General features: G+C 41.7%; 1 protein-coding gene across 1 annotated transcript in view; it reads left to right on the forward strand.

Annotated features, from left to right (window-relative positions):
- The first annotated feature begins 11,857 nt into the window (after positions 1-11,857).
- Positions 11,858-27,837, forward strand: part of anks6 (ankyrin repeat and sterile alpha motif domain containing 6) — a 32,180-nt gene continuing 16,200 nt past the window's right edge. The window contains exons 1-8 of the mRNA XM_008108879.3: positions 11,858-12,181; positions 15,888-16,384; positions 21,954-21,998; positions 23,624-23,828; positions 24,182-24,288; positions 24,398-24,546; positions 24,810-25,014; positions 25,469-25,518. Coding sequence (XP_008107086.1) covers positions 11,886-12,181; positions 15,888-16,384; positions 21,954-21,998; positions 23,624-23,828; positions 24,182-24,288; positions 24,398-24,546; positions 24,810-25,014; positions 25,469-25,518 — 1,554 coding nt within the window. The 5' untranslated portion in view covers positions 11,858-11,885. The remainder of the gene's footprint in view (positions 12,182-15,887; positions 16,385-21,953; positions 21,999-23,623; positions 23,829-24,181; positions 24,289-24,397; positions 24,547-24,809; positions 25,015-25,468; positions 25,519-27,837) is intronic.

Consider the following 27,837-nt stretch of genomic DNA (forward strand, 5'->3'; position numbering starts at 1 on the left):
GCCCGGGGGCCGGATGCGGCCCTCCAAGGTCATTTACCTGGCCCCCGCCCTCAGTTTTATAATATAATATTTTATATCATTTTTAATAATATAATATATTGTATTTACATATAATACTGATAATAATATTATAATGTTATACAATATAATGTCAGAACCCTGCTACTAGAGCCTGGATGTGGCTCTGAGTTTCAGGGTCACTGACATTGATAAGACACCTGCGTCCCAGGACTCGGAGGAGAAACGGCTGATGGACTTGGCGGGGAATTTGCGCGGGGTTTTACTGAGCGGGAAGAGACTGTTCAAATGAGGGGGAGGGTATATAAAGGAGGGTTGGCCGGAGCCTCCCATTCTTGGCTTTTCTGATGTTCATGTTTCCTACAGTAAAAGTTCCTGGTGATACCACAGAGAGTCTCGTGTGTTCATTCAGGAGCGGCTGTGGTGAGCTGACACTAAGCCAAGAAACGGACACCATCCCGCTGTAGCGGTGAGGTGTAACATGCAAGTGGAGGATGAAGAGCTCTTGGGCGCCGGAGGAGGAAGGTCGGAAAGGGCCACTCCCGAGACGGACGCTGAGTTCCACCAGCTGGCGGCCCTGGCGTCATCCACCGCTTATGCCCAGCCAAATGGGGTAACCCAGAGGCGCGGAGTGGTGCGGGGAGATAGCACCGGAGGAGAGGAAGGTTCACCTTCCCCAGGCCCGCAAAAGATGGTGTTTCTGGAGGAGAGGATGTCGGCGATGGAGACCACCCTGGCAGTGATGTCGAGGGCGATGGAGCGCCTGGCGGTTTTGGCGGAGCCGGAGCGAGGAAGGGAACTCCGGGCTAGCTCAATGTGGGACGTGAGCATGGGAAGCAGCCAGGGCTTTGCAGACCTCCCAGCACCGAAGGGAAGGGAAATGCGAAAGGAGCCCGGTGCCCGGCCCAAGATCCAAACGAGCCTGACGCGGGTGGAGGAGAGTGACGACGAAGGGGAAAAGCCTCCGAGAATCCCGGCTACGCTCCCAACTGAGACCCTGGTGCCCCTGGCGAATGCCGGGCGTGGCACAGGACAAAGGGAAGCAGCAGCGGGGCCCACTGGCCCGCAAGGGGGCTTGCGACGGGCGGAGAATTGGGGATTGCCACCACAGGGACCCCTACCGAGACGAGAGGAACTAAGGATCGAGTTTGGGGGAGAGTCCTCTGAACTGGATTTTTTCCTGACCACGGTGAGGGGCTATATGGAGGACAATGCCCACACTTTTAGAACGGAATCCAGCCGGGTACGGGCCATTGGTGCAGTGTTGAAGAGGGGAGCGGCCAGCTGGTACGTTCAACTACACGCGCGGCGCGACCCATGTCTGGGGTCACTCCGACGCTTTATGGGGGCCCTGGAGACCCGTTTCCGAGATCCACTGGAGCAGATCCGGGCGAGGGAGGAGTTGAAGACCGTCTCCCAGGGGCAGAGGTCGGTATCTGAGTATGCGGAGGAGTTCCAATGCCTCGCTGAAAAGGTGCCGGAATGGTCTGCAGTGACAAAGATAGAACTCTTCAAAGAGGGGCTCAGGCGGGAGATCCTCTCCTGGGCGGTGCATCGTGATGAGCCTGACACACTGCGCGGATGGATTCAGCTGGCGGGGCGCATCGAGACATCGCTGGCCCAGGCGAGGAGGCACCGAGGAGGGCTACAGCAGCGGCCGCAGATGAAAGAGGGGAGCCGGAAGGAGGGATCAACCCCAGCCGGGAGGAGAACGGAGCCGACAGGGAACGTGAGCACCAGCAGGAGGGGCTGCTTCGTGTGCGGCCGTTTGGGCCACAGGGCTGCCGAGTGCTGGCAGAGAAAAGGGGAAGGCGGAGGCCCGCCCAAACCAAGAGCCGTGGCAGGGAAACGCGCCGAGGAAGAACCACCGATGAGGCACCACTCGGGGGGGTTGGTAAGTCAGGACAAAGCCATGATAGTGGTCCCCATTCAGCTGGAAAGTGGCAGCAAACAAGCAACCTGCAAAGCATTTGTGGATTGTGGATGTTCCAGGAACATCATCTCCCCTGAATTAGCCGAGGGATTGGGATGCGAAAGAACGAACCTAGAATCCCCAATAGCTTTTTCGCAGTTGGACGGATCCACAGCATCGGGATCATTAGCTAAGTACAGTGCCGAAGATGTAAAGTGTAAGATAGGGAGTTGGGAAGGAAAGGTGTCATTTGTGATATCACAAATAGCCAGCTATAATGTTATACTAGGCATGCCATGGCTGGGGCAGGCCAACCCGCAAATCAACTGGGAGGATAAGAGCATGATCTTCAGGATGAAGTTGGAAGGAGGGAGCCAGGAAGTGGAAAGGGAGCCGGGGAAAAGGGGGGAGGAAGACTCTATCAGGATAGCAGAACTGGCAGATAAATTACCCCCAGAGTATCGGGATTTTGTGGACGTATTTGATGAGAAGGAAGCAGACAGTTTCCCACCGAAGCGGAGAGTTGAAGTGAAGATAGAGCTAGTCCCAGGAGCAGAGCTTCCTAAGGCAAAAATATACCCAATGTCGGCTAGGGAAAAGGAGGAACTGAGAAAATACATTGATAAAAACCTAGCGAGGGGTTTCATAGAGCCTTCAAATTCCCCTCTAGGGGCGCCTGTGTTGTTCAGGCGCAAAAAGGACCAAACGCTGAGGCTCTGCATTGACTACAGGGGCCTGAATGCAATCAGTTCTGGAAATAAATACCCCCTACCTTTAGTGAAGGACTTGATCGCCCAGTTATCGGAGGGACAGATATTCACTAAATTGGACTTAATTGAAGCGTACCATAAATTGCAGATTAAACCAGAGGACAGGTGGAAGACGGCCTTCTCCTGTGCATTCGGATTATTCAATTATCGTGTGCTCCCTTTCGGTTTGTGCGGCGGAGGCGCCGCGTTCATGCAATTAATCAACGAAGTGTTGCATCCATTGTTGTACAAGGGAGTCTTTGTTTTTTTAGATGACATATTGTTAGTATCTCGGACTAAGGAGCAACACATAGAACTAGTCAGGGAAGTCCTGCAAAAGTTGAGAGAAGCAAAACTGTATGCGAAGCTTGCCAAGTGCGAGTTCAATAAAGACCAGATAGACTTTCTGGGGTATAGGATTTCCTCCCAGGGAGTGGCGATGGACCCTGCGAAGGTAGAAGACGTGAGGGGGTGGGAAGCCCCCAAAACACGGAAGCAGCTGCAATCCTTCCTAGGGTTCGCAAACTTCTATAGAACATTTATCAAGGACTTTGCGCGCCTCACTTTGCCATTAACGGATTTGTTAAAGACTAAAGGTAGGGGAGAAACAGCCAAAGTGAAGGCCCCAGGGGCCAAACTGACCTGGACAATAGAATGCCAGGAAGCTTTCGAAGCCCTTAAAAAGCGTTTTACTGAGGAGCCTGTCCTACAGCACCCTGATATGTCTAAAGCCTTTGTATTACATTGCGATGCGTCAGACCGGGCATATGGGGCAGTTCTGCTACAGAAAGACGAGGGGGGGAACCTGAAGCCATGTGGCTATCTGTCAAAAAAGTTTAGCGATACAGAAAAAAACTGGCCGATTTGGGAGAGAGAAGCCTTAGCGATTCTAAAAGCACTAGAGTGCTGGAGACACTTTCTGGAAGGAAGTGGAACACCGTTTGAGGTGTGGACTGACCATAGAAATTTACAGTATCTAAGATCCCCTCGTAAACTATCAGCGAAGCAAATTAGATGGGCCCAATATTTCAGCCGTTTTGATTTCAGACTCAGATTCTTCCAGGGGAAACATAATATACTCGCTGACGCTCTCTCTCGGATGCCTCAGCACGGGGGAGGAATTCAGGAATCTGAAGGGAGTATTTTTCTTGATAAGCAATGGGGCCTGGCAGTACTAACTCGAGCACAAGCGGCCAAAGAAAACAAACGTACTGCCATTTCCACGGGGGGAGGAGAAATATGGGAGGAAGAGTTGAAGCGAGCGTATGGAATGGACAAATGGTTACAAACAAACAAAGAAAAGGGAGAATTGTGTGGGGATTTGGTGTTTGTAAATAAGAAATTGTATATTCCTGAATGTTTAAGACGAGAAATGTTAAGGAAGTACCATGATAACAAGGGTGCGGGTCATCTAGGCCCCACCAGGACTATTAAACTGTTGGCCAAACAATGCTGGTGGCCCGGAATGAGGAAAGACGCCAGGGGATACGTCACGCAGTGTGAATTATGTGCAGAGGGAAAAACACCACCGGGGAAGCCCCAGGGGCTATTGCAGAAGGTGGTGGAGCCCATGAGGCCATGGGAATGCGTAGCCATGGATTTTGTAGGCGAACTACCCCCCAGCAGAGGCCACAGATACATTTGGACAATATTGGACCTATTCTCAAAACAGGCACACTTTGTGGCTCTGCCAAAACTCCCTTCAGCTGAAAAACTTGCTGATTTGTATGTGAAGCATGTATATCGCCTACATGGGTGTCCCGACAAGATAATTAGTGACCGGGGAGTCCAATTTACTGCAAAATTTTGGGGAAAATTCTTACAGCTGTTAGGAGCAGAAAGGAACCTGAGCTCGGCCTTTCATCCCGCGACCAACGGGGGGGTCGAACGTACCCAACAGACACTGTGCCAATTCTTAAGGATGTACACCAATTATAGACAGGATGATTGGGCGGACCTTCTTCCGTTTGCTGAGATGGCTTTTAACGGGGCCGTACATTCGGCCACAGGTCGTGCCCCATTCGAAATAGTATACGGACAGGAGGTGGCACCTTTCCCCAGGCTACCCGAGTGGAAGGAAGGGGAGGGCCAGACCGACGAGGAATGGCCGGCCAAAATCAAGCAAGGGTGGCAAACCGTGGTAGAGGCATTGCGGGAAACACAAAAGAAGTACAAGCTCTTTGCGGATCGTAGGCGCCGAGAGGGGGACAAATTGGGCGAAGGAGATCTGGTTTGGCTGAGCACAAAAAACCTGAAATTGGGGTTCCCATCCAAGAAATTGGCTCCACGCTATATAGGGCCATTCAGGGTAGCAAAAAGAATAAACGAAGTGACCTATGAGCTGAGGCTACCAAAGGACCTAGGAAAGGTACACCCGGTATTCCATTGCAGCCTGTTAAAAAAGTATAAAGGAACTCTGGACAGCGGAGAACAATAGTTGTGTTTAATCTTTTCCTTCCAGGACGAAGGGGAGGAGGACGCCATGTCAGAACCCTGCTACTAGAGCCTGGATGTGGCTCTGAGTTTCAGGGTCACTGACATTGATAAGACACCTGCGTCCCAGGACTCGGAGGAGAAACGGCTGATGGACTTGGCGGGGAATTTGCGCGGGGTTTTACTGAGCGGGAAGAGACTGTTCAAATGAGGGGGAGGGTATATAAAGGAGGGTTGGCCGGAGCCTCCCATTCTTGGCTTTTCTGATGTTCATGTTTCCTACAGTAAAAGTTCCTGGTGATACCACAGAGAGTCTCGTGTGTTCATTCAGGAGCGGCTGTGGTGAGCTGACAAATTATTTGGTATTACAAATAATAATACCATATAATAATATCAATTATATATTATATATTACATATAATATTACAGTATAGTAGTATAGTTCAATATAGTAATATATAATGCTAATATTGTGCAATGCTAATAATATAATATATTGTATGTATATACAGCTGCTCTGAGTCCCCTTCGGGGTGAGAAGGGCGGGATATAAATGTAATAAATAAATGTAGTAGATGAATAAATAAATAATTTTAGACATAGGCTCGCCCAAAGTCTGAAATGACTTGAAGGCACACAACAACAACAACAACAATAACAACAACAACAACAACAACAACAACAACAACAACAATCCTAATTAACTTGACTATCTCATTGGCCAGAAGCAGACCCATACTTCCCATTGAAATCCTGATAGGTTTATGTTGGTTACAGTTGTTTTCATTTTTAAATATAGTATTGTTCTTTCATTGTTGTTGTTGTTTTGCACTACAAATAAGACATGTGCAGTGTGCATAGGAATTTGTTCGGGTTTTTTTCCCCCAAATGATAATTTGGCCCCTCCACAGTCTGAAAGATTGTGGACCGGCCCTCTGCTTTAAAAGTTTGGGGATCCCTGATGTAGAGTATCCCTTATTCAAAATGCTTAAATTTTTTTTTTGCAGTTTAATAAACTTTCCCCATGTTTTTATCATATAATCAATTAGGAAATGACATTCATAACCCAGGAACAACAATCAGGTTACATAGGGCCTTTCCAGACAGGCCTTAAATCCCAGAATTTCTGCTTTAAAATGGATTATATGAGTCTGCACTGCCAGATAATCTGGGATAAACAGAAAACGTGGGATCAGATCCTCTGATAAAGGGCCTGCTTGGAAGGGCCCATAGTGTAATGGATTAGACACCTACCAGTCAGATAAGGAAGAAGCTTTCCAATGATCCTTTTAAAAAAGGACAGCTGGCAACCCTAGTGACAATGTCAACAGCAACTGCATTAAATGGCAAGCCTGGCAGTTTTATAGTTGCCGTTGGTGTTTTGAGGGTAATTGTTCCTACTAAATATAAGAACTGATTTATATGGAGACATGGGGAGGGGGGAGAAAGTAGCAAGAACATGATTTTTATAAGAAACTATTATGTGCAATGGAACTAATAATTAATGACGGCAAAACAGATGGTGCCATAACAACCGAAATCTATTGAAAAAGTCATTCTCAGTTCTTTGCATTGCTAACTTGTACCAAACAACAACTCTCACAGCCTTTATTTTCTTGAAGTGAACCAATGCCTTAATACATTTTTACAGACAGGCCAATTAACATTGCTTCATGCTGTAACGGCTGCTTATCCTTTGAGCAAAAAATTAAAATGAGTACATTTTTAGGCTTGGTTTAACCTTGAACATATTCAATCTGATCTCTCCCTCAGGGCCTCAAACATTTCCCAATGCAAACAGCTCTATGCAAATCAGCCTATTTAAAAACAATCCAAGCCAACATTTCCCAGAAAACCCGTATCACAAATGATCAGGCACTTTGGCTGTCCCTAGAATGAATACAGCTTGCCACCACTTTTAAGTGCCATGGCTCAATGTGATAACATCCTGGCCTCCCTTTTGAGTGAAAGTGCTTAGATGCTGGGGAATTGGAGGCAGGGCGGGCCCTTGGAGGGATTGAGGTGTCTGGCAGGGAAACAAGGAAAGGACTGCAAGAAGAGCTGCCACTTGTAACTGGTGGCAACACTACCACCCAGATTTCTTTGGGGGTAAAAGGGGGACCACCCTTAACTTCTGGCAATTGCCTGCCTCTGACTTAAAAGTAGGCAATTATTTAATATTGGGTCCCCCCCCCCCCCCTAAACATTCAGTTCTATTACTTGCTTTGCACCACAGTAGGGACTTGAGGCAGTGGACTCAGCTAACAAGAGGATGGGAAGAAATGGCTCCTGAAACTTAGGCTGCATCTACCCTGCAGAATTAATGTAGTTTGTCACCACTTGAAGTGCCATGGCTCAATGCGATGCACTCCTGGGAGTTACAGTTTTATATCGTTTTTTGGCATTCTCTGCCAAAGAGTGCTGGTGCCTCACCAAACTACCACTCCCAGGATTTCCTAGCATTGAGCATGGAGCCCCGGGTGGAGTAGTGGGTTAAAGCCTTGTGACTTGAAGGTTGGGCTGCTGATCTGCAAGCTGCCAGGTTCGAGAGCACGGATGAGCTCCCTCTATCAGCTCCAGCTCCATGCGGGGACACGAGAGAAGCCTCCCACAAGGATGGTAAAAATATCAAAACATCCGGGTGTCCCCTGGGCAACATCCTTGCGAACGGCCAATTCTCTCACTCCAGAAGCGACTTGCAGTTTCTCAAGTCGCTCCTGACACGAAAAGAAAATAGCATTGAGCCATGGCAGTTCAAGTGTCACTCTGCATTAATCCTACATTGTAGATTCACTGTTATGAGGTCTTATTTATTGATATCCTGCCTTTCCCCTAATAGTGGGACTAAAGGCATATTAGAAAGTATTAACACATATTTGAAACCTTACTACTGGTTGAATTTATGTGTTTATTAGTATATGTACATATGTGTGCATCCATCTATATACCTTCCTACCTCTATATATTTATCTCTATATGTTTCTAGCTATTTTATATGTTTCTAGCTATTTTATATGTTTCTACCTGTCTATCTCTGTCTCTGTTTCCATCCATTTTCTCTCTCTCTCTCTCTCTCTCTATATATATATATGTGTGTGTGTGTGTGTGTGTTTCCATCTATCATCTATTGATCTATTCATTCATCCATTTAATTCTATATATGTATATACCGTGTTTCCCCTAAAATAAGACCTCCCCAAAGAATAAGACCTAGCAGGGTTTTGGGGGGATTGCCAAATATAAGGCCTCCCCTGAAAGTAAGACCTAGCAACTAAGGCTGCAGCAGAGTTCCATTGGGAAGCATGGCTGCAGGCAGATGCAGCACTCATACACACCGGAGGGAGGGAGGGAGAGAAAGTGCTTGCTGGCCTTGCCTCGCCTGTCCCCCAGCCTCCGTGGCTGCTGCTGCGCTGCCCTTTCTTCCTTCGGAGACAAGGCCATGCTTCCTGGCCATGCTCCCTTCGCCCCCAAGGCTTCTGATTGGCTCCTGGAGCCAGGGCAAGGGAGGGTGGGAGGGAAGGAAGAGGGCTTTACACTCGTCCTGCTCTTTCTGTTTCTTAAAGGTACAGGACGCATAGGGATTCTCCTCTCATCCTTATTCCTATCCTATGCCATGAAACTTATTATTTTATACTATTATTCTATTACCATATTATCATCATATTCTGTTACTATTATTATATCCCATTATTATATTATCCTATTAATATATATTTATATCATTATATTATATTTTTCTATTATTATTATATCATTATATCATTATTCTATTATTATTCTATTATATTTTCATATTATTATTATATTATTATTCTGTTATTATTATATTCCATTTTATATTATCCTATTAATATATTTATATCATTATATTCTATACTATTATTCTATTCTATTATCATATTATTTTATTATTATTAGCATATTCTGTTATTATTATATTCCATTTTATATTATCCTATTAATATATTTTTTATCATTCTATTCCATTCTATTATTCTATTATATTATCCTATTATTATTAGATTATTATGCTATTCTGTTAGTATATCCTATTAATACCATATTATTATCATATTCTGTTATTATTATATCCTAGTATTATATTATCTCATTAATATATTGTATATCATTATATTATTATTATTATATTATCATATTATTATTATAGTATATTATATTATTCATCATTCATGACTACATTGAAACTAGAATAGAGAGAAATCAGCGTGGAAACCTTGTGAAACCTAAATTGCAAGAGGTACCATAGATTGTTGTACATGTAAATAATGGTAGTAACAAGAAATTCTTGATAGGATTCATAGTTTGTCTGGTTATGCTGGTTTGTGATGACAACTACTTTATAGTATATAATAAATGTTCATTTTATTGTTCAACAATAAATATGAATTCTTCTTCATGGAAAAATAAGACATCCCCTGAAAATAAGACCTAGTGCATCTTTGGGAGCAAAAATTAATATAAGACCCTGTCTTATTTTCGGGGAAACAGGGTAGGTATCTCTATGTTTCCATGCATCATCTATTCATCTATTCAGTCATCTCTCTCTCTCTCTCCATATATATATATATATATATATATATATACACACATATACATACACACACACATATACATACACACACACATATATATACAGTAGAGTCTCACTTATCCAAGCAAAACGGGCCGGCAGAAGCTTGGATAAGCGAATATCTTGGATAATAAGGAGGAATTAAGGAAAAGCCTGTTAAACGTCAAATTAGGTTATTATTTTACAAATTAAGTGCCAAAACATCATGTTATACAACAAATTGGACAGAAAAAGTAGTTCAATATGCAGTAATGTTATGTTGTAATTACTGTATTTGCGAATTTAGCACCAAAATATCATGATATATTGAAAACATTGACTACAAAAATGGCTTGGGTAATCCAGAAGCTTGGATAAGCGAGGCTTGGATAAGTGAGACTCTAGTGTGTGTGTATGTATATACTATATGTTTCTATCCTCTGCTGATCCATCCATTCATTTATCTATCTGTATATATATTTCTCTCTCACACACACACACACTCTCTCTATATATATGTTTCCATCTATCATCTATTCATCTGTCCAGCCAGCTATCTATCTTTATGTATGTTTCTATCTATGTCTATATGTCTCTATGTATTTCTATATAAGTTTCCATCCATTATCTATCATCTATTAATCTGTTCAGCTATCTTTCCAGTCATCTCTCTCCCTCTTTCTCTCTCTATATACGTATCTCCTACATATATCTATTGATCCATCCACTTATCCATCTGTATATATATTTCTCTCTTTGTATATATGTCTCTATATTTGATGAGCGTAGGGGCTGTATGCCATGGTTTCTTGGTCCATAAATAATCTTTGTGGCTTTGAAAAATCCCTGAGCATCATGGCTATCTGCAAGGTGTTGGATTTCTTCAGCCTTCTTTGATATACAGTAGAGTCTCGCTTATCCAACGTAAACGGGCCGGCAGAATGTTGGATAAGCGAATATGTTGGATAATAAGGAGAGATTAAGGAAAAGCCTATTAAACATCAAATTAGGTTATGATTTTACAAATGAAGCACCAAAACATCATGTTAGACAACAAATTTTACAGAAAAAGTAGTTCAATACACAGTAATGCTATGTAGTAATTACTGTATTTACGAATTTAGCACCAAAATATCACGATATATTGAAGACATTGACTACAAAAATGCGTTGGATAATCCAGAACGTTGGATAAGCGAGTGTTGGATAAGTGAGACTCTACTGCAGGGGTCCTCAAACTTTTTAAGCAGGGGGCCGGTCCACAATCCTTCAGACTGTTGAGGGGCCGAATTATCATTTGAAAAAGAAATACGAACAAATCCCTATGCACACTGCACATGTCTTATTTGTAGTGCAAAACAACAATAATGAAAGAACAATAAAATATTTAAAAATGAAAACAATTTTAACCAACATAAACCTATCAGGATTTCAATAGGAAGTGTGGGCCTGCTTCTGGCCAATGAGATAGTCAAGTTAATCAGGATTGTTGCTGTTGTTGTTGTTGTGTGTCTTCATTATTTATTTATTCATTTACTACATTTATTTACTACATTTATATCCTGCCTTCTCACCCCGAAGGGGACTCAGAGCAACTGTATGTACATACAATATATTATATTATTAGCATAGCAAAATATTAGCATTATATATTACTATATTGAACTATACCACTATACTGTAATATTATATGTAATATATAACATGTAATTAATATCACTATATGGTATTATTATTAGTATTACATTGTATAACATGATAATATTATCAATATCATATGTATATATAATATATTATATTATTAAAACTGATATAAAAATATTATATTATAAATGAGGGCAGGGGCCAGGTAAATGACCTTGGAGGGCCGCATCTGGCCCCCGGGCCTTAGTTTGGGGACCCCTGCTCTACTGTATATAGATAGATAGCTCTATCCATCTACCCATCTACCTATCTTCCTCCATGGATGTGTGTAAGTATTTTTCTATGTTTCCATCTATAATCAATTGCTCTATCATCCACCCATGTGTGTTTGTATCTCTCTCTATGTCCATCTGTCAATGCTTGGACCATGGAGAAGAGTGGGCCGAGCTTCCAGGGCGAGCCCCGCCCCCTTGCCCTGGCCCCGCCCACCTCCGCCCTAAGCCCCACCCTCCCCCCTCTCTCTCTCTCCACGGAGGCGGGGCTTAGGGCGGCGGGCCCGATGGGGGAGAGCGGGGTGCCTGCGGGCGCGCAACTTCTCCTCCGCGCCTGCGACCAGGGCGACTGCGAGAGCGCCCGCCGCCTCCTGCTCCCGGCCGAGGCCGGTTCTGCGGCGGTAGAAGGGGTGCCTGCGGGCGGCTGGGTGCCCGTGGACTGCGCCGACGAGGCCGGAAACACGGGACTGCAGTTCGCGGCGGCCGGCGGGCACGAGGAGCTGGTGGGCTTCCTCCTCCGGAGGGGGGCCTCGGTGCAGAGCCGCAACCACTGCGGGTGGAGCCCGCTCATGCAGGCCGCCAGGTCAGGACCAGGCTGGGGAGGGAGGGAAGGCGGCAGGGGAGCGAGGGCCCGAAGGGGCTCCATCTAAGGAAGGCATGGGCCCTGCAGGTGTTTTGGACTTCAACTCCCACAATTCCTGGCCTCAGGCCCTTTCCCCGTCAGCCGCTCGTGTACCCATGCCTGATCTAACGGGAAGGCGGATCTTTCCTTGGTCCAGAGGCAGGCCCGCTTTTACGGGAAGGCCTTTGAGGGAAGGCCCCACAGCGCCCCCTGCCGGAGGAGGGGTTAATGATTGCTTCTGAGTTTCCTTAAGACCTGCATGGGGAAACTTCGGGCCCTCCACTTTTAACACCCACAATTCCTAACAGCCAGTTAGTTCTCCCTGGAATTTGCCCCCTATAGTCCTTGTATGCCTGGCAAATTGATCTACAGTAGAGTCTCACTTATCCAACATAAATGGGCCGGCAGAATGTTGGATAAGCGAATATGTTGGATAATAAGGAGGGGTTAAGGAAAAGCCTATTAAACATCAAATTTGGTTATGATTTTACAAATTAAGCATCAAAACATCATGTTAGACAACAAATTTGACAGAAAAAGTAGTTCAATACGCAGTAATGCTATCTAGTAATTACTGTATTTACAAATTTAGTACCAAAATATCATGATGTATTGAAAACATTGACTACAAAAATGCGTTGGATAATCCAGAACATTGGATAAGCGAGTGTTGGATAAGTGAGACTCTACTGTAATTACTACATAGCATTACTGCGCATGGAACTACTTTTTCTGTCAAGTTGTTGTATAATATGAAGTTTTGGTGCTTAATTTGTATAATGATTACCTAATTTGATGTTTAATCGGCTTTTCTTGAATCCCTTCTTATTATCCAACATATTCACTTATCCTGCTGGCCTGTTTGTGTTGGATAAGTGAGACTCTACTGTATATTGATAATCTTATATTATCTGCTCAGAACTGGATTATATGAGGCCCCTTCTCCACAGCTATATAAAATGCACACTGAAGTGGATTATATGGTAGTGTGGAGTCAAGATAATCCAGTGCAAAGCAGATAATATAAGATTATAAATGGGTTATATAGCTGTGTGGAAGGGCCTTGAGTCTACACTGCCATATAATCCAGTGCAAATTAGATAATCTGTGGAAGAAGCCTAAGTGAGGCCTAAATCTGCCTGTCCCCTAACTGAACCCTGGCTGTCTCTTGGCTGAGTTGGTTGCTAGGAGACCAAGTGGGCAGAGATTAGCCCTCTAAACTGGCAGCAATTGGATAAAAACAATTATTGCTCTCCCTTTAATTAGGACTTTATTTTTCTTTGCTTTTTATTGTATCAACCTAGAGGCGTGGGTGATGGGTTGTGTTGTCAAATTTCGAGGTTGGGGGGCCTGTAGTTTTGTTGTTTTGTGGCTCATTTATATATATAGATTGTATGTATATATAACTTGTAAGCCGCCCTGAGTCCCCTTCGGGGTGAGAAGAGCATGATATTAATGTTGCTAATACATAAATAAATTCTTGTATATAGGTACCCTTGTATATTTGTCAGAATTCCAAATATTAACATGATGTCAGGGATCTTTAAAGGGGAAACTCCTACAGGAAGAGTAACCTTCCAAAACTCACTACAGTTGGCCTTCCCACATTTATGGATTTGATTAAAATGTTCTTTCTAAGAATCTCTAAGTCAGGGGTCCTCAAACTCTTTAAACCAAGGGCTGATTCACAATCCCTCAGACTATTGGTCATCAGACTAGTTTGAAAAAAATGAATGAATTCCTGTGCACACTGTACATATCAGTAGTGCAAAAAAAAAAGAAGATAGAATAATACAATATTTAAAATGGAGAACGATTTAACCAACATAAGCTTCTCAGTATTTTATTTATGTCAGTATGTTTTGTTATGTTATAATTACTGTTTTACTGTTTACCATGTTACTGTGTATATTGTGTTTACTTTATTGCATCTCTACCTTTGATGCATGTCATGCATGTATTCTTTTGTGCTTTATTGTAATTGCCTGGGTTTAGCCCCATGTTAGCAGTTCTGTGTCCCTTCGGGGAGATGGAAGCAGGATATAAAAATAAAGTTGTTGTTGTTGTTGTTATTTCAGTCAGAAGTGTGGACCTGTTTTTGGCTGATGAGATAGTCAAGTTAATTAGGATTGTTGTCTTTGTGTGCCTTCAAGTAGTTTCAGACTTAAGACCAGGGGTCCCCAAACTTTTTAAACAGGGGGCCAGTTCACAATCCTTCGGATGGTTGGAGGGCCGGACTATGGTTGGCCACCGAGCAATAATAATAATAACAATAATAATAATAATAAAAAATAATAATAATAACAACAACAACAATAATAAAAAGAGGGTTGGCAGAGACCCTTTGGGACATTGAGTCCAATCCCCTTCTGCCTTTGTGCACCAAAAGCACAAGCAAAGCACCCCTGACAGATGGCGACCCAGCCTCAATGTTAATAATAATAATAATAATAATAATAATAATAATAATAAAGAGGGTTGTAAGAGACCCCTTGGGCCATTTAGTCCAACCCCCTTCTGCCTCTGTGCACCAAAAGCACAAGCAAAGCATCCCTGACAGATGGCCACCCAGCCTCAATGTTGATAATAATAATAATAATAATAATAATAATAATAATAATAAAGAGGGTTGTAAGAGACCCCTTGGGCCATTTAGTCCAACCCCCTTCTGCCTCTGTGCACCAAAAGCACAAGCAAAGCATCCCTGACAGATGGCCACCCAGCCTCAATGTTAATAATAATAATAATAATAATAATAATAATAATAATAATAATAATAATAATACAGGGTTTTGGAACACAATACTCCTGACCTCACAATCGTGTTAAAAAACAAAGTATAGATTGTCGATGTTGCAATCCCAGGTGACAGCAGGATTGAGGAGAAACAACTGGAAAAGCTGACACGATATGATGATTTAAAGATCGAATTACAAAGACTCTGGCACAAGCCAGTCAAGGTGGTCCCAGTGGTGATCGGCACACTGGGTGCAGGGCCTAAAGGCCTTGGCCTACACTTAAACACAATTGGCGCTGACAAAATTACCATCTGCCAGCTGCAGAAGGCCACCTTACTGGGATCTGCGCACATTATTCGCCGATACATCACACAGTCCTAGTCACTTGGGAAGTGTCCGACGTGTGATCCAATTCAACAGCCAGCAGAGTGTCTGCTGTGGACTCATCTTGTTGTATTTCTAATAATAATAATAATAATAATAATAATAATAATGGGTTGTAAGAGAAGAGACCTCTTGGGTCATTTAACCCAACCCCCTTGTGTCATGGGGGCCGGATAAATGGCTTCGATGGGCTGCATCCGGCCCCCGGGCCTTAGTTTGGGGACTCCTGCTTAAGACCATCCAAAATTTAGGGCAGGGGCTGGGTAAATGGCCTTGGAGGACTGCATTCAGCCCATGGGCCTTCGTTTGGGGACTCCTGATATAGAATGAATGTAGTTAGATGCCACTTGAATTGCAGTGGCTCAGTGAATATGGACTCTGAGAGCTGCAGTTTGATGAGCACTCTTGGGCAGAGGGGGCTGAAGACCTTGTAAACTTACAACTCCTAGGATTACATATCATGGAGCCATAGAGGTTAAAGCAGCAATTGTTCTTACATCCTCCTGGGTGTTTTAATTCTTTTCCTGTATTTTTCCCCATCAAAGATTTGGACATCTAAATGTGGCTCGCATCTTGCTGGAAAATGGTGCGGACCTTAATGCACAGAACAAATTGGGAGCCAGTGTCCTGACCATGGCCTCGAGGGGTGGCCACATTAGTGTGGTGAAATTGCTGCTAGAAGCTGGTGCATACGTTGACAACTATGACCACTTGAATACTGGCTTGGACAACACAAAAGAGGAGTTGCCAGCTATCACCCCTCTCATGGCCGCTGTCCAACATGGACATGAGGCAGTTGTCCATCTTCTGCTGGACTGGGGTGCCAATTGTAATTACATTGCAAAGACTATGGGATGGACTCCACTGATGTTGGCAGCTGCTACCGGGAGGGTAAGTTTGGCCCAACAACTTATGAGCAGAGGAGCCAATTCTGACCATCTGAATATGCTGCATAAAACACCGTATGAAATATCTGTTGACTTCAGACATGATGATATGAAGGACTATTTGGCACCTTTAACCACCGTTAGACCCCAGACAGGTATGGATTACTTACCTTTCATTGTGTTGTTTGTTATAGGTAGCCAAATAATGATTTTTGAGCTTGAGAATACTTGCCTCACTCTGCCCATCTACAAAAGGTGTGTGTGACAGTCATGGCAAGACTTCCTTGGCAAGAGATTATGATTGATGGTAAAGAGGGGTCCATCTATGCCTCTGGTATCAAACTCATTTTCACTGAGGGCTACATTAGCATTATGGTTGCCTTCAAAGGGACTTTTGACATTGTAAGACTATATACATGTAACTCTGTTGCCCTGGCATTGAAAGCTTTGTGAGCCACATAAAATGACATAGTGGGCCAGATTTGACCCACAGGCATTGTGTTTGACATGTGTGATCTAAGCAATGGCTGGGCAACTATGGAAAGGGAGATGGTTTTTTTCATCTATGCTCCTCTGCCAAGGAGACCCACCAGCACAACTAACACAATTAGAAGTGATATCAAATCACTTTGTGTTTCATTTTTGTCAATTTTTCTGCTAATTGTTTTTGTCTTGAGGTATATTGGGGATTGTGGACTATAGCTACTGTTTTTTGTGTTTGTTTTTAAAGTCATGTTAAAGCTATTGGGACAGGGAGATTCCAGTTTGGAAGATCTTGATAACACCAGGAACTGCAAATTGGGGCCTCTACAATCATCCCCTTTCTCATCCTCATCTGTGCCAACAACTTCCATATGGAACCCAGAAAAAGTAGTTTGGGATCTAGTTTGGGATTGGTTGGAGGCTTCTGAAAAGTATAGTCCAAAATACTTTTCAAAGCACAGAGGAGAGAGGCCCGTTTTACACTGCCATATCATCCAGATTATCAAAGTAGATAATCCATATTATTTGCTTTGAACTGGATTATATGAGTCTATACTGCCATATAATCTCGTTCAAAGCAGACAATCTGGATTTGATATGGCAGTGTAGAAGGAGCTAGAGAGGAGCATTCAGTTATGTAGAGAGAAGGACAGTTTGCAAACTAGAAGATCAAAGTTGGAGGACCTTTAATGGTTCTTGACTGGAGGAATTCATTAAGACTACATTAATGGGATATTTCAGTATGCTATGTCATGATGCAGTAAATATCTTGTTATCCTTCAAATAAAACAAATGAGCATTTGATTGTTAGCACGTTGTCAGTCTGTATGATTCTGTTCTTATTTCTAAACTTCTGCTACATCCATAGTGTAACTTAAACCTATCAGTTAAATATTGTAGTTGTCTTAGCATACAGTAATTTTAGCAAAACTGTCTTAGCTAGTGATCTACAGAAACTGGAAAACACACTATAAAATCCAAAGAAGAACCTGGAGACATGACTCAAGGTGTTCACTTGATGGATGTACTAATCTCAATGTGTTTCCATTCTGAAAAGCCATTGTCAAGGTACTATTTAAAATTTAACCTCAGAAAGTTATGGAGATGAAACTCTCACACCATTTAGTGCAGTGATTCTCAACCTAGGGTCCCCAGATGTTTTTGGCCTACAACTCCGAGAAATCCCAGCCAGTTTATCAGCTGTTAGGATTTCTGGGAGTTGAAGGCCAAAAACATCTGGGGACCCCAGATTGAGAACCACTGTTTAAGTGGGTAAAATGAAACATTTGAAGAAGAAGCACATACCGGCTAAAACACTTTCTTTTTAAAAAAAATAAAAGTTCTGTTCCCCGTTTGATCTGTTCATATGTGAATTCCTTACCTTTTCGGTGTTTGGCAGTGTACAACTCTCCACGCTGCAACTTGATCCCTCTGCATTTTTTTTTCTTTTATCAGACTTCTTCCTCCAATTTGTCTTTGCATTTCTCTGAACCACTTCCTCTTTTGTGTCCTAGCTCCCATTTCATGCTTCACTTAGCTCCATCATTTGCTTTCCTTGCTCTGGGGTATTTCTGCCTTAAAACTGCCCTGGATATAGCACATACTTGCTGAATTTGGGGTCTGGATGGTGGATTGGACCAAAGTGGACCTGATCCAGCTGTCCAGATGGCTGTAAAGCCCTAGGATAATCCAGACTTTCCTACAAACTCTGGAGAATCTCCCAACTTCACCTAAATCAGGGCAAAGTTAGGTTTAGTGAAGAAACCCTGGAATATTCACCAGAAGTTGCAATGTGTCGTGTAGACAGCCAGTGCTATATCTTAGGTGAGTCCAGGATATATTGTTTGTATTTGGCAATATATTTTCTTATCCCTCATCCTCTACTCTAACTCGGTTTGAGAATTTGAACAGCTGTAAGTCTGCTAGGCTTTTACATGTGAAATTGCGATAGTATCCCATGTCTCAGGCCCCTTCTACACTGCCATATAACTCAGAATATCAAGGCAGAAAATCCCACAATATCTGCTTTGAACTGGGTTATCTGAGTCCACACTGCTATAGTCCAGTTCAAAGCAGAAAATGGGGGGTTTTATTCAGCTATGTGGAAAAGCCACAGGCCCCTTCTAACAGTGCTATATAAAATCCAGATTATCTGCTTTGAACTGGAATATATGGCAGTGTGGACTCAATCTAAAATGGATGGTCTATTTCCCTGCTTCTTAAATTGTTGGTCCTGATACCAAATCGGGTCTCCTTAGCTCAGTGTTGAGATCATGAAAAATGTAGCAACAGTAAAAGCTTTCTGAATTCCACACATTTATACAAACCTGTTAGCAACAACATTCAATGTTTACAGTAGACTCAGCAGACAATGATTCAACTGTACACCACAAAATACCTGTTTAGCTAGTCTTTCAAATGCTGATTTATTACTCTATGTAACAAAATTGAAAAAAATTATGTTCCTGCTTTCAAAGTGTTATTTCCTGTTTAATTGTACAGTACTTAATTTGAAAGTAGTTGTTATACTCCAGAAACTTCATTTTTGTGGCTGCCACCAACTATGTTGAATTGGTTGAGACCCGATGAGATATTCTTTGAAAAACTATAGCAAAATGTGCTGCGAAATATCCCACAAAAACAATGTTTTGTCAGTTTAATAAATTTTTTCCACGTTTTTATGATAGAACTAATGACAGTTATAACCCAGGAACAAAAATCATGTTACATCGTGTTATCAGTAAATGTTTCATATTTATATCTATTTTTATACCTATATACCTGGGGTTCTGCAAAAAAACTCTTGGGTTAAAAGGTGTCGCAAGTGGAAAAAGTTTAAGCTGCCCTGGTCTTGTTAATCAATCCCTATCACCTAGGTAGTGCTTTCTCTCTCTTTTTCCATGTTGAGCATGCTGATAACATTCTTAAAGGAAAACCTTCCTGTCTTTTTCTCTTTCAGCTAACTCTTTTATTCTTTTCATCTCTACAATCGGAATTTCTGCCTTCATCCATATTGATGCTTCTTCTCCTTTTCTCCTGCCTTCTTCCTGATCCAGCCAATGCTTCATTAATACAAAAGATGGCTCACAGGTATACAGTTTAGGTCTGAATTTGTATATGGACTGCAGAACAAATTTCTACATGGGCTGTTGATTTCTGGTAAGGTTTGCTGTGACCTGGGAAAGGAACATTTCAAATAAATCCAGGGCGATTCTCCACAACCCAGTCACACTGTGGGGAAGGTTCAGCATTAAGTCCAGTCTGGAGTAGATCCGCCAGCTTCTTCTAGGACTTCTGCATTTTCTGTGCAGCATGTGGTTTGTGCGTTACCTGCATCTCCAAAAATCTTCCAACTACAGACAACTTTCACATAGGATTGTGGGATAAGGGAGTAGGCTAAAGTATGGTTCTCTGTTGTTTTAGGTCCTGTAGTAGCTGAACCTCAAGCCTGCTTTTCTCATATGTCTGGGAAAACAAATGCAGGCAGTCCCTGGGGTACAAACAACCGACTTACAAATCACTCATAGTTACAAATGGGGTAAGACAACAGGAAGTGGGAGAAATCTACCCCTTGGAAGGTAAAGTTGCTCCCAAAATAATTACAGTAGAGTCTCACTTATCCAACACTCACTTATCCAACGTTCTGGATTATCCAACGCATTTTTGTAGTCAATGTTTTCAATATATCATGATATTTTGGTGCTAAATTCGTAAATATAGTAATTACTACATAGCATTAATGTGTAATGAACTACTTTTTCTGCCAAATTTGTTGTATAACATGATGTTTTGGTGCTTAATTTGTAAAATCATAACTTATTTTGATGTTTAATAGGCTTTTTCTTAATCTCTCCTTATTATCCAACATATTCACTTATCCAACATTCTGCCGGCCAGTTTATGTTGGATAAGTGAGACTCTACTGTATCATGAGGAACCTATGTCTAAGCGAAAGCTTTATCACCAATCCTTGTTTCCACAACAAGCCATTTTTTTCAAAATGCAATTATCACAGGAACAGAAAGTGAGGTGAAATCGTCTGAAAAGGGGCACAGACAGCAAAATAAAAACCACAGGGATATTAAACCTTTCCTATGCTATTGAAAGCTTATATATAGAGAGAGGGTTACACTTCAAAATATACCTGTTCCAACTTACATATACAGTGTTCCCTCACTTATCGCTGGGGTTAGGTTCCAGGACCATCCACAATAACTGAAAATCCGCGAAGTAGGGACGCCATATTTATTGTAATATTTATGCATTATTTTATAGTTATACACTATTTTAAGTCTTTATCAACCAGTCGTGTGTTGATAAATCGCCTCCTTCTCCCATTGCACCTTGGGCTCCTTTCCTCTCCCTTTGGCTTATTTATTTATTTATTTATTTATTTATTTCAGATATTTCTACCTCGCCCTTCTCCCCGAGGGAACTCAGGGCAGCTTCTCCTTCCTCCCTTCCTTAGGCTGTAAATTGTGATTTGTAATAGACTTTTAGAGTTTATTGAAAAACCGTGAAACAGCGAATCCGCAAAAAGTGAACCACTAAGTAGTGAGGGAACACTGTAAATTCAACTTTAGAAACAAACCTACAAAACCTTGTTCGTAACTTGGGGACTGCCTGTAAAGACATCAGAGATGCTTTACATTTGAGATATACTGCAAGATTTGGTTTGTGTTTGGTCTGGTATGCACATGATCCAGCTTCCATGTAGAGATTGGATCATGCCTTGAGATCCCTTTGTTCATGGTTACAGAAATTTTAAATTTTGATGACAGTACATTATTGATCTCCTTTTCTCCTGAGTATCTTATTCCTTTTCACCATACATTTGTTAGATGGTTATCCCAAATGTACTTTTAGGTCAAAGCAAAAGCAGTACAGTCCTTTCAGACAACCTATAAGCCATGTTTTAAGAGGTGGGGAGCATAGTGTTAGCTGGTGTCTTCCATGTTAATAGGATAGTGAATGTGGTCCAGATTTTCATCTGAGTTTTAAACGAGCTATCTAAGATGTTGAACTCCTTTGCCCAAATAATGGAAGTGTTACCTTATCAGTCCCCATGAAGGAACACCATCTCGGCACACTATTCATGCTCTTGTATCACCTTGATAATTTAGCAATTCAAATGCAAAATGTTGAAGAACTATAGTGCATTCAAAATATTGACATTAAACTAATTCCAAGATGCAGCTATGTAATAAATTTTACATTTTTCTTTTCTCTTCCCTCTGTCAGATAAACAGAAGAGGCAACCTGATATCTTCCATGCTTTGAAAATTGGTAAGGCATTTAAAAAACACACTCCCAGTCCATTCTAGTATATGATCACTATAGGCTTCTAGAGGTGGTCTGTAGTCACAGATTTTGCTGGATCTTTGAAAGCATTAAAAGAAAACTGGCCACTCTTGTTTCTGTATCTTGTCAACAGCTCAGCGTCTTCTTTCTACTCTCACACAATTTTTCTCTTTTTGCTTTCAGACATTTTTTTTTTGCCTTCTCCTCTTTTCATCTTTCATGTAGACTTCTTCCAGCTCTCCTTCCACAATCAGTTTTTCAATTTGGGGAGTTCCTGCCTTCTAGTCAGTGACAACTAGCAGTATCTAGGAATCCGTTTGGGGGATTTAATTGAGCACCTTGGATTGGTCCTTTAAAGTTTATAGTTAAACCCTGAACAGATTCACTTGTCTACTAATCTAGAAGCCACAACTCACCACTGTTTTTTAGGCCACTTCCACTTCCCCCTATATCCCAGGATCTGATCCCAGATTATCTGTTTATCCCATATCATCTGGCAGTGTAGACTCATATAATCCAGTTTAAATCAGATAATCTGGGATGAGATCCTGGGATATAGGGCAGTGTAGAAGGGGCCTTAGATCTCTACAATTAGAATAGATTATTCTTTGGTATACTATTCAAAACAATCTTCAGGACCAAATGAGGTAATGGCTACAAGATGATGTCGAATTTAGAGTACCCTATCTTGGCAGTACTCAGACTTCTTACTGAAACACATAGTTGACTTTTAGTACAGTGGAACGTTGACTTAAGAGTGTCCCAACTTAAGAGCGTTTTGAGTTAAGAGCCACCTCTCAGCCCTGGTTTCTTTTGTCATAAGGGCAGCATTTTGAGTTAAGACCTAGCGCCAGAGGGAGGGCTTTAGGGCTTCAAGAGAATAGCCTCTGTGCCTCCGTGCCTCATGCTCTTGTCTGCTTTGGGAAATTGTTGTTTGCTTTGCTCTTGTCTGCTTTGAGGAATTTGTGTTAGTTGATTTTGTGTGGTTTTTATTCCTGGTATGTTTGGCTTCATGAAGAGAGAGAGGGAGAGAAAGCAAGAGAGGAAGGGAGGCTGGAATGAGCACAATATGAAGAAAATGATGCTTCTGCCTCTTCATTTGTGCTTCCTTGCCACAACTTTGTGCTTCTACCATTTTAAAGTTGATCTTTCTTTTTTGTTGTTTCATGTGAATTATAAACAACATTATTTGTTGTTTATAAAGTACATTTTCTTATTTAAAAACAATAACAAAAGTGGGATGGGAGGCGGAACAGATTAATAGCATTTCAATACATTCAGTGGGAAATTTCACTTTTGAGATCAGAGCATTTTGAGTTAAGAGCTTATTCACAGAACAAATTAAACTTTTAAGTCAAAGTATCACTGTATTGTGCTTCTATTTAAACAGCAACTTCAGAGCAAGCAGTGTCTGCCCACATCAAAAATTGTAAATAGCAGAAAATTAGTATTTGTTGATCTAAATTAATACTTGAACTATATCTCAGAGTCTGCAAAAGCAGAATCTTTTGTCTTATTCTGACACATTTTACTTGTTTAAATTACACCAACACAATTTGTTTTATAGACTGAAATTCTTATATGACCCTCAATGTTAACTGTCTCTGTAGGGAACTTTCAGCTGGTTAAAGAGATTACCGATGAAGACCCAGTTCAAGCCAATGTCATTAATGATGATGGCGCTTCCCCACTCATGATTGCAGCTGTAACTGGACAATTGCCCCTTATACAGCTGCTTGTTTCAAGAAATGTAGATATTGACAAACAAGATAATGTCCATGGTTGGACAGCATTAATGCAAGCCACTTATCATGGGTAAGTCTTGTTATTTGTGTGGTTTGAACTAAGAAAGTTCAAGTACTGTTAAACATTGCAACATCTGGGTATTAACTATATTAAAGAATGCTTAAGAATGCTAATGATAACCCTGGAATACAGGGCTTATCAATAGAGACCTGGAATACAGAACAGAGTTGTATCAGCTAGTAAGCAACTGAATCATTTGGTTACTGCAAGATCCTTAACATAAAAACATTTGTTGTTAACAAAAAAGACAAAGTTTAGGAAAAATTAGGATGTAGGGTAGGTAATGCTCAGTCTTTTATAGGATCCTGTTCTAATCTTTATTTAATCTATGCACCTCACTTATATTTTCTTTTCTTTAAAAGAAATAAAGAAGTAGTTAAGTACTTATTGAATCAAGGAGCTGATGTCAATCTACGTGCTAAAAACGGATACACAGCTTTTGACCTGATAATGCTTCTGAATGATCCAGGTATTTCCCTCTTCTTCAATCTTTCTAACATGTGATGTTTTTCATAAAAACAAAATAATATTTTACTAATGTATTTGAAGTACAGAATTAACGTATGTGCATTTTTCAGATGCAGAACTTGTGCGGTTGCTAGCTTCGGCCTGCATGCAAGTAGACAAAGAAAAGAATAAGCAGAACAACAAAACAACCATGCCTTCATCCAGAAATAAGCAAACAGTAGACATCCCAATGTTGCCTGATGACAAGGGAGGTTTGAAGGTATACATATTTCATATGTTTTATCTCAACAGGCCTTCAACAAGGGAATCTAACAACAGAGTTCTACTGCCTTGCTTTAACTCTTCATGAAAGTTGGTCTTAGCCTACTCTGCTTCAGTTCAGCCGCATCATCAGTGTTGATGGCATAAATGTGATATTGCAGTTAACAACTTAGTGGGGAACAAATGACACCTTATCATTGTGCTAGATATTTATAATTGAGCATAAAAGGAAACAATCAATTGTCATTTTTTCTTTTCCAGTCATGGTGGAGCAGGATGTCCAATAGGTTTCGGAAGTTGAAGTTGACCCAAACTTTGAATCATGGATTTTCCATAAACCCATCTGTGCCTTTCCCAGAAGAATCTAAATCACCATTTGATTGTACAATGAAGGCCACCGATCAAAGTGACAGTTCTTTAAATCATGAGGCTACTACAGCTTGGACAACAAGCAGCAAATCTAATGGTAAAAATAAATAAATAAAAATAAAACATACTTAGGTTTTTTATATATACATACATATAAATCTAGTCAAACTAAAATGAACATGTCCAAAGTTGTTAGCATCCCCCCTCCCCCCCTCCCTCTCTGTTCTGTGTTTGGGTTAAAGAACTGATTGGATAGGAAAAAATTGGTTGTATATATCATATAATAAAAAATCTAACTGTTGTAATGGGAAAATGGAATTTCACTATGTCAGGATCAAGAAATAGCTGCAGTATGCAGATTTATTATATATTATAGATTTTATAAAAACGAATAAAGGAAGTCTCCAACTTTATGAAAAAGTAGTTATACTATGGGAAAAGGGCCCTTTATTTTCTCAGGAGAAAATATGGTACTATATCATATAAGATGAATTTTCAGATATGTTTAGAATAGTACTATTAATGGGTGGCCTATGTCTTTCTTTCTTCAGGTATGGAAGTCACAAAAGCAGAAAAGGATGCTGAATTACTGACAACAGTAGTAAGTCAGAATATATCACTTCTTTGCCAAGCATTTGGCAGATTGTTTAGCAACTCTTGCTTGAAAATCTTTTGCTTCCAAAGAAAAAGTAATTGTACTATTTTTGATATAAGATATTGATTTACCCCCTATGGAATGATGGAGGGAAGTTACTACATGGTTTAGGTAGTTTGGAGCAGAAACTCATAATCCAGAAAGCCACATTTGAGTAGAGCTGTTGCACTTGGACCTTGAAGCCTCTTTTCACCACAAACCACACACTGTGCAGATAATTCAATGTAAGAGTTTATTAAAAGCATAGTATAATAAAATTTATTTATTTAATTTATATAGCAATCTTCCCCCCAGGGGGATCCTGGATATATGAAAAGCAAGCAAATATGAAAAAGGAATCAAAGTTCAAAATGTTATGTCCACAAAAGCCAAAAGTCCAAAAATCCCTTGAGAGAGAGTTTCCAAACAAATCCAGTGAGAGATGCAAAGACAAGGTACATAAATTGTAGGCAGGCAAAACTATGCCATTCAAAGACAAGGAATGGTACTATGCCATTCAAACACAAGCCGAGCTGTGGCGCAGGCTGGTGAGCAGTCTGATGCAATATTTCACTCTGACCATGAGGTCATGAGTTCGAGGCCAGCCCGTGGCAGGGTGAACACCTGTCAATTAAAAAATAAAAAATAGCCCCTGCTCGTTGCTGACCTAGCAACCCGAAAGATAGTTGCATTTATCAAGTAGGAAATAAGGTACCACTTATAAGTGGGGAGGCAAATTTAACTAATGAGGAAGTGCCGTCACAGTGGATGATGAAGCAGCTGCTCCCCCCGTGGCCAGAATCGAACATCCCCTCAGGAGAAGGTTAAATTGCCTCTGCGTCTGTCTCTGTCTTTGTTCTATGTGTATATGGGCATTGAATGTTTGACCTATATGTATATAATGTGATCCGCCCTGAATCCCCTTCGGAATATAAATACTGTAAATAAATAATAAAATAAAATAAAAATCAAATGCAGGCAAAATTATGCCTCACATGATCAGAATGCAGGAACAGCTTGACGCTTGGTTACATGAATTGTACAAGCCTTGACACTTAGAGTTCCGTACCTAAACGCTGCGTTGCCCTCACAAAGATTGTGTCGACATGAACCCCTTTTAAAAAGCCAAAATGCTTCCCATGAGATCATTTGTTTGGCACCTGCTCTCCTTATCTCTTTAAGTCGCTTGGTGGGGTCCTTAATTGCTGGCTTTGTGGTCTTCACTCTAATCTCTGATCTCGACAAACATTCATTTTCGTCTACCCCATTTCCCTTGATCTGCACTTCTGGCAGGTTCTAATGGGAACGGCCTTTACCGTTCTCTTGGGAACTGCCTGAAGATTCCAAAACATTTCTTTCTGGGCCCTTTGAATCTCTCCCAGCATCCACTGCCCCATCTTCTGAGCACTCAGAATCTAACCAGGCCACAGCAAGAGCCACATTTGAGTAATGCAGGGGTTCCTAAAGTGTGTTCTGTGAAGCCATTGGGGCTCAGCGAGTAATTGTGAGGGGCTCTGTGTCAGGCAGCAGCATGCTGCTTCCCCCCTCCTCCTCTCATTCCTTTCCTATTTCCATGATGCAGGCTGCCGAATGTGTGGCACATCCAATGGGTGCCTACCCTGGGGCTGCCCACAGAGCAGATTGGTTGACAGGAGCAGGTTGCTGCACAAAAACAAAAGCTGAGTTCAGAAACCGCCAGAAGAGAGCACAGGAGCAGAGCTGGCATGAGGAGCTGGTGAGCCAAGCGACTCAGGCAGCTAAGCTGGCTGGGATTTCTGAGAGTTGAAGTCCAAAACACCTGGAGGGCTGAAGTTTGGCCATGCCTCTGCTAGCTGGAGTGACAAAGTGATTGCTCTGATGTCCTGCCTCCAGGTGACACGTGATCAACACTGGCCATGTCGCATCTGTTGACTTAAACAGAAAAGGGTTGGTAAGGGTAGCTAAAACAGTTCAGGGGTGGCAAACCAAGTTTGGTGCCACGGATAGTCCAGGCTCTTTCTCGCTTCCACAGGGCCTGGAAGCTGTCTGTCTGAACCACTTAGGGGCCAATCCAGCATTTACCACTCCAGATCAGCAGTGTGATAAAGAATCAATGTAGAACCATCTTATGATGCCATAGTGAACAGAAAAAGCACCAGTCTGTCTGCAGTTTGGATTTGGAATAATCCCATTTCCTAAAACGTGGCCTAAAAATTGAGAAGTGCTGGCTCAGACAGAATTTTCTAAACTATCATTTTGGTTTCTCTGAGAATTAATGTAATGAATGAGATGTAAGAAATAATATCA

This window comes from Anolis carolinensis, chromosome 4 (assembly GCF_035594765.1).
Source record: "Anolis carolinensis isolate JA03-04 chromosome 4, rAnoCar3.1.pri, whole genome shotgun sequence".
NCBI lineage: Eukaryota > Metazoa > Chordata > Lepidosauria > Squamata > Dactyloidae > Anolis > Anolis carolinensis.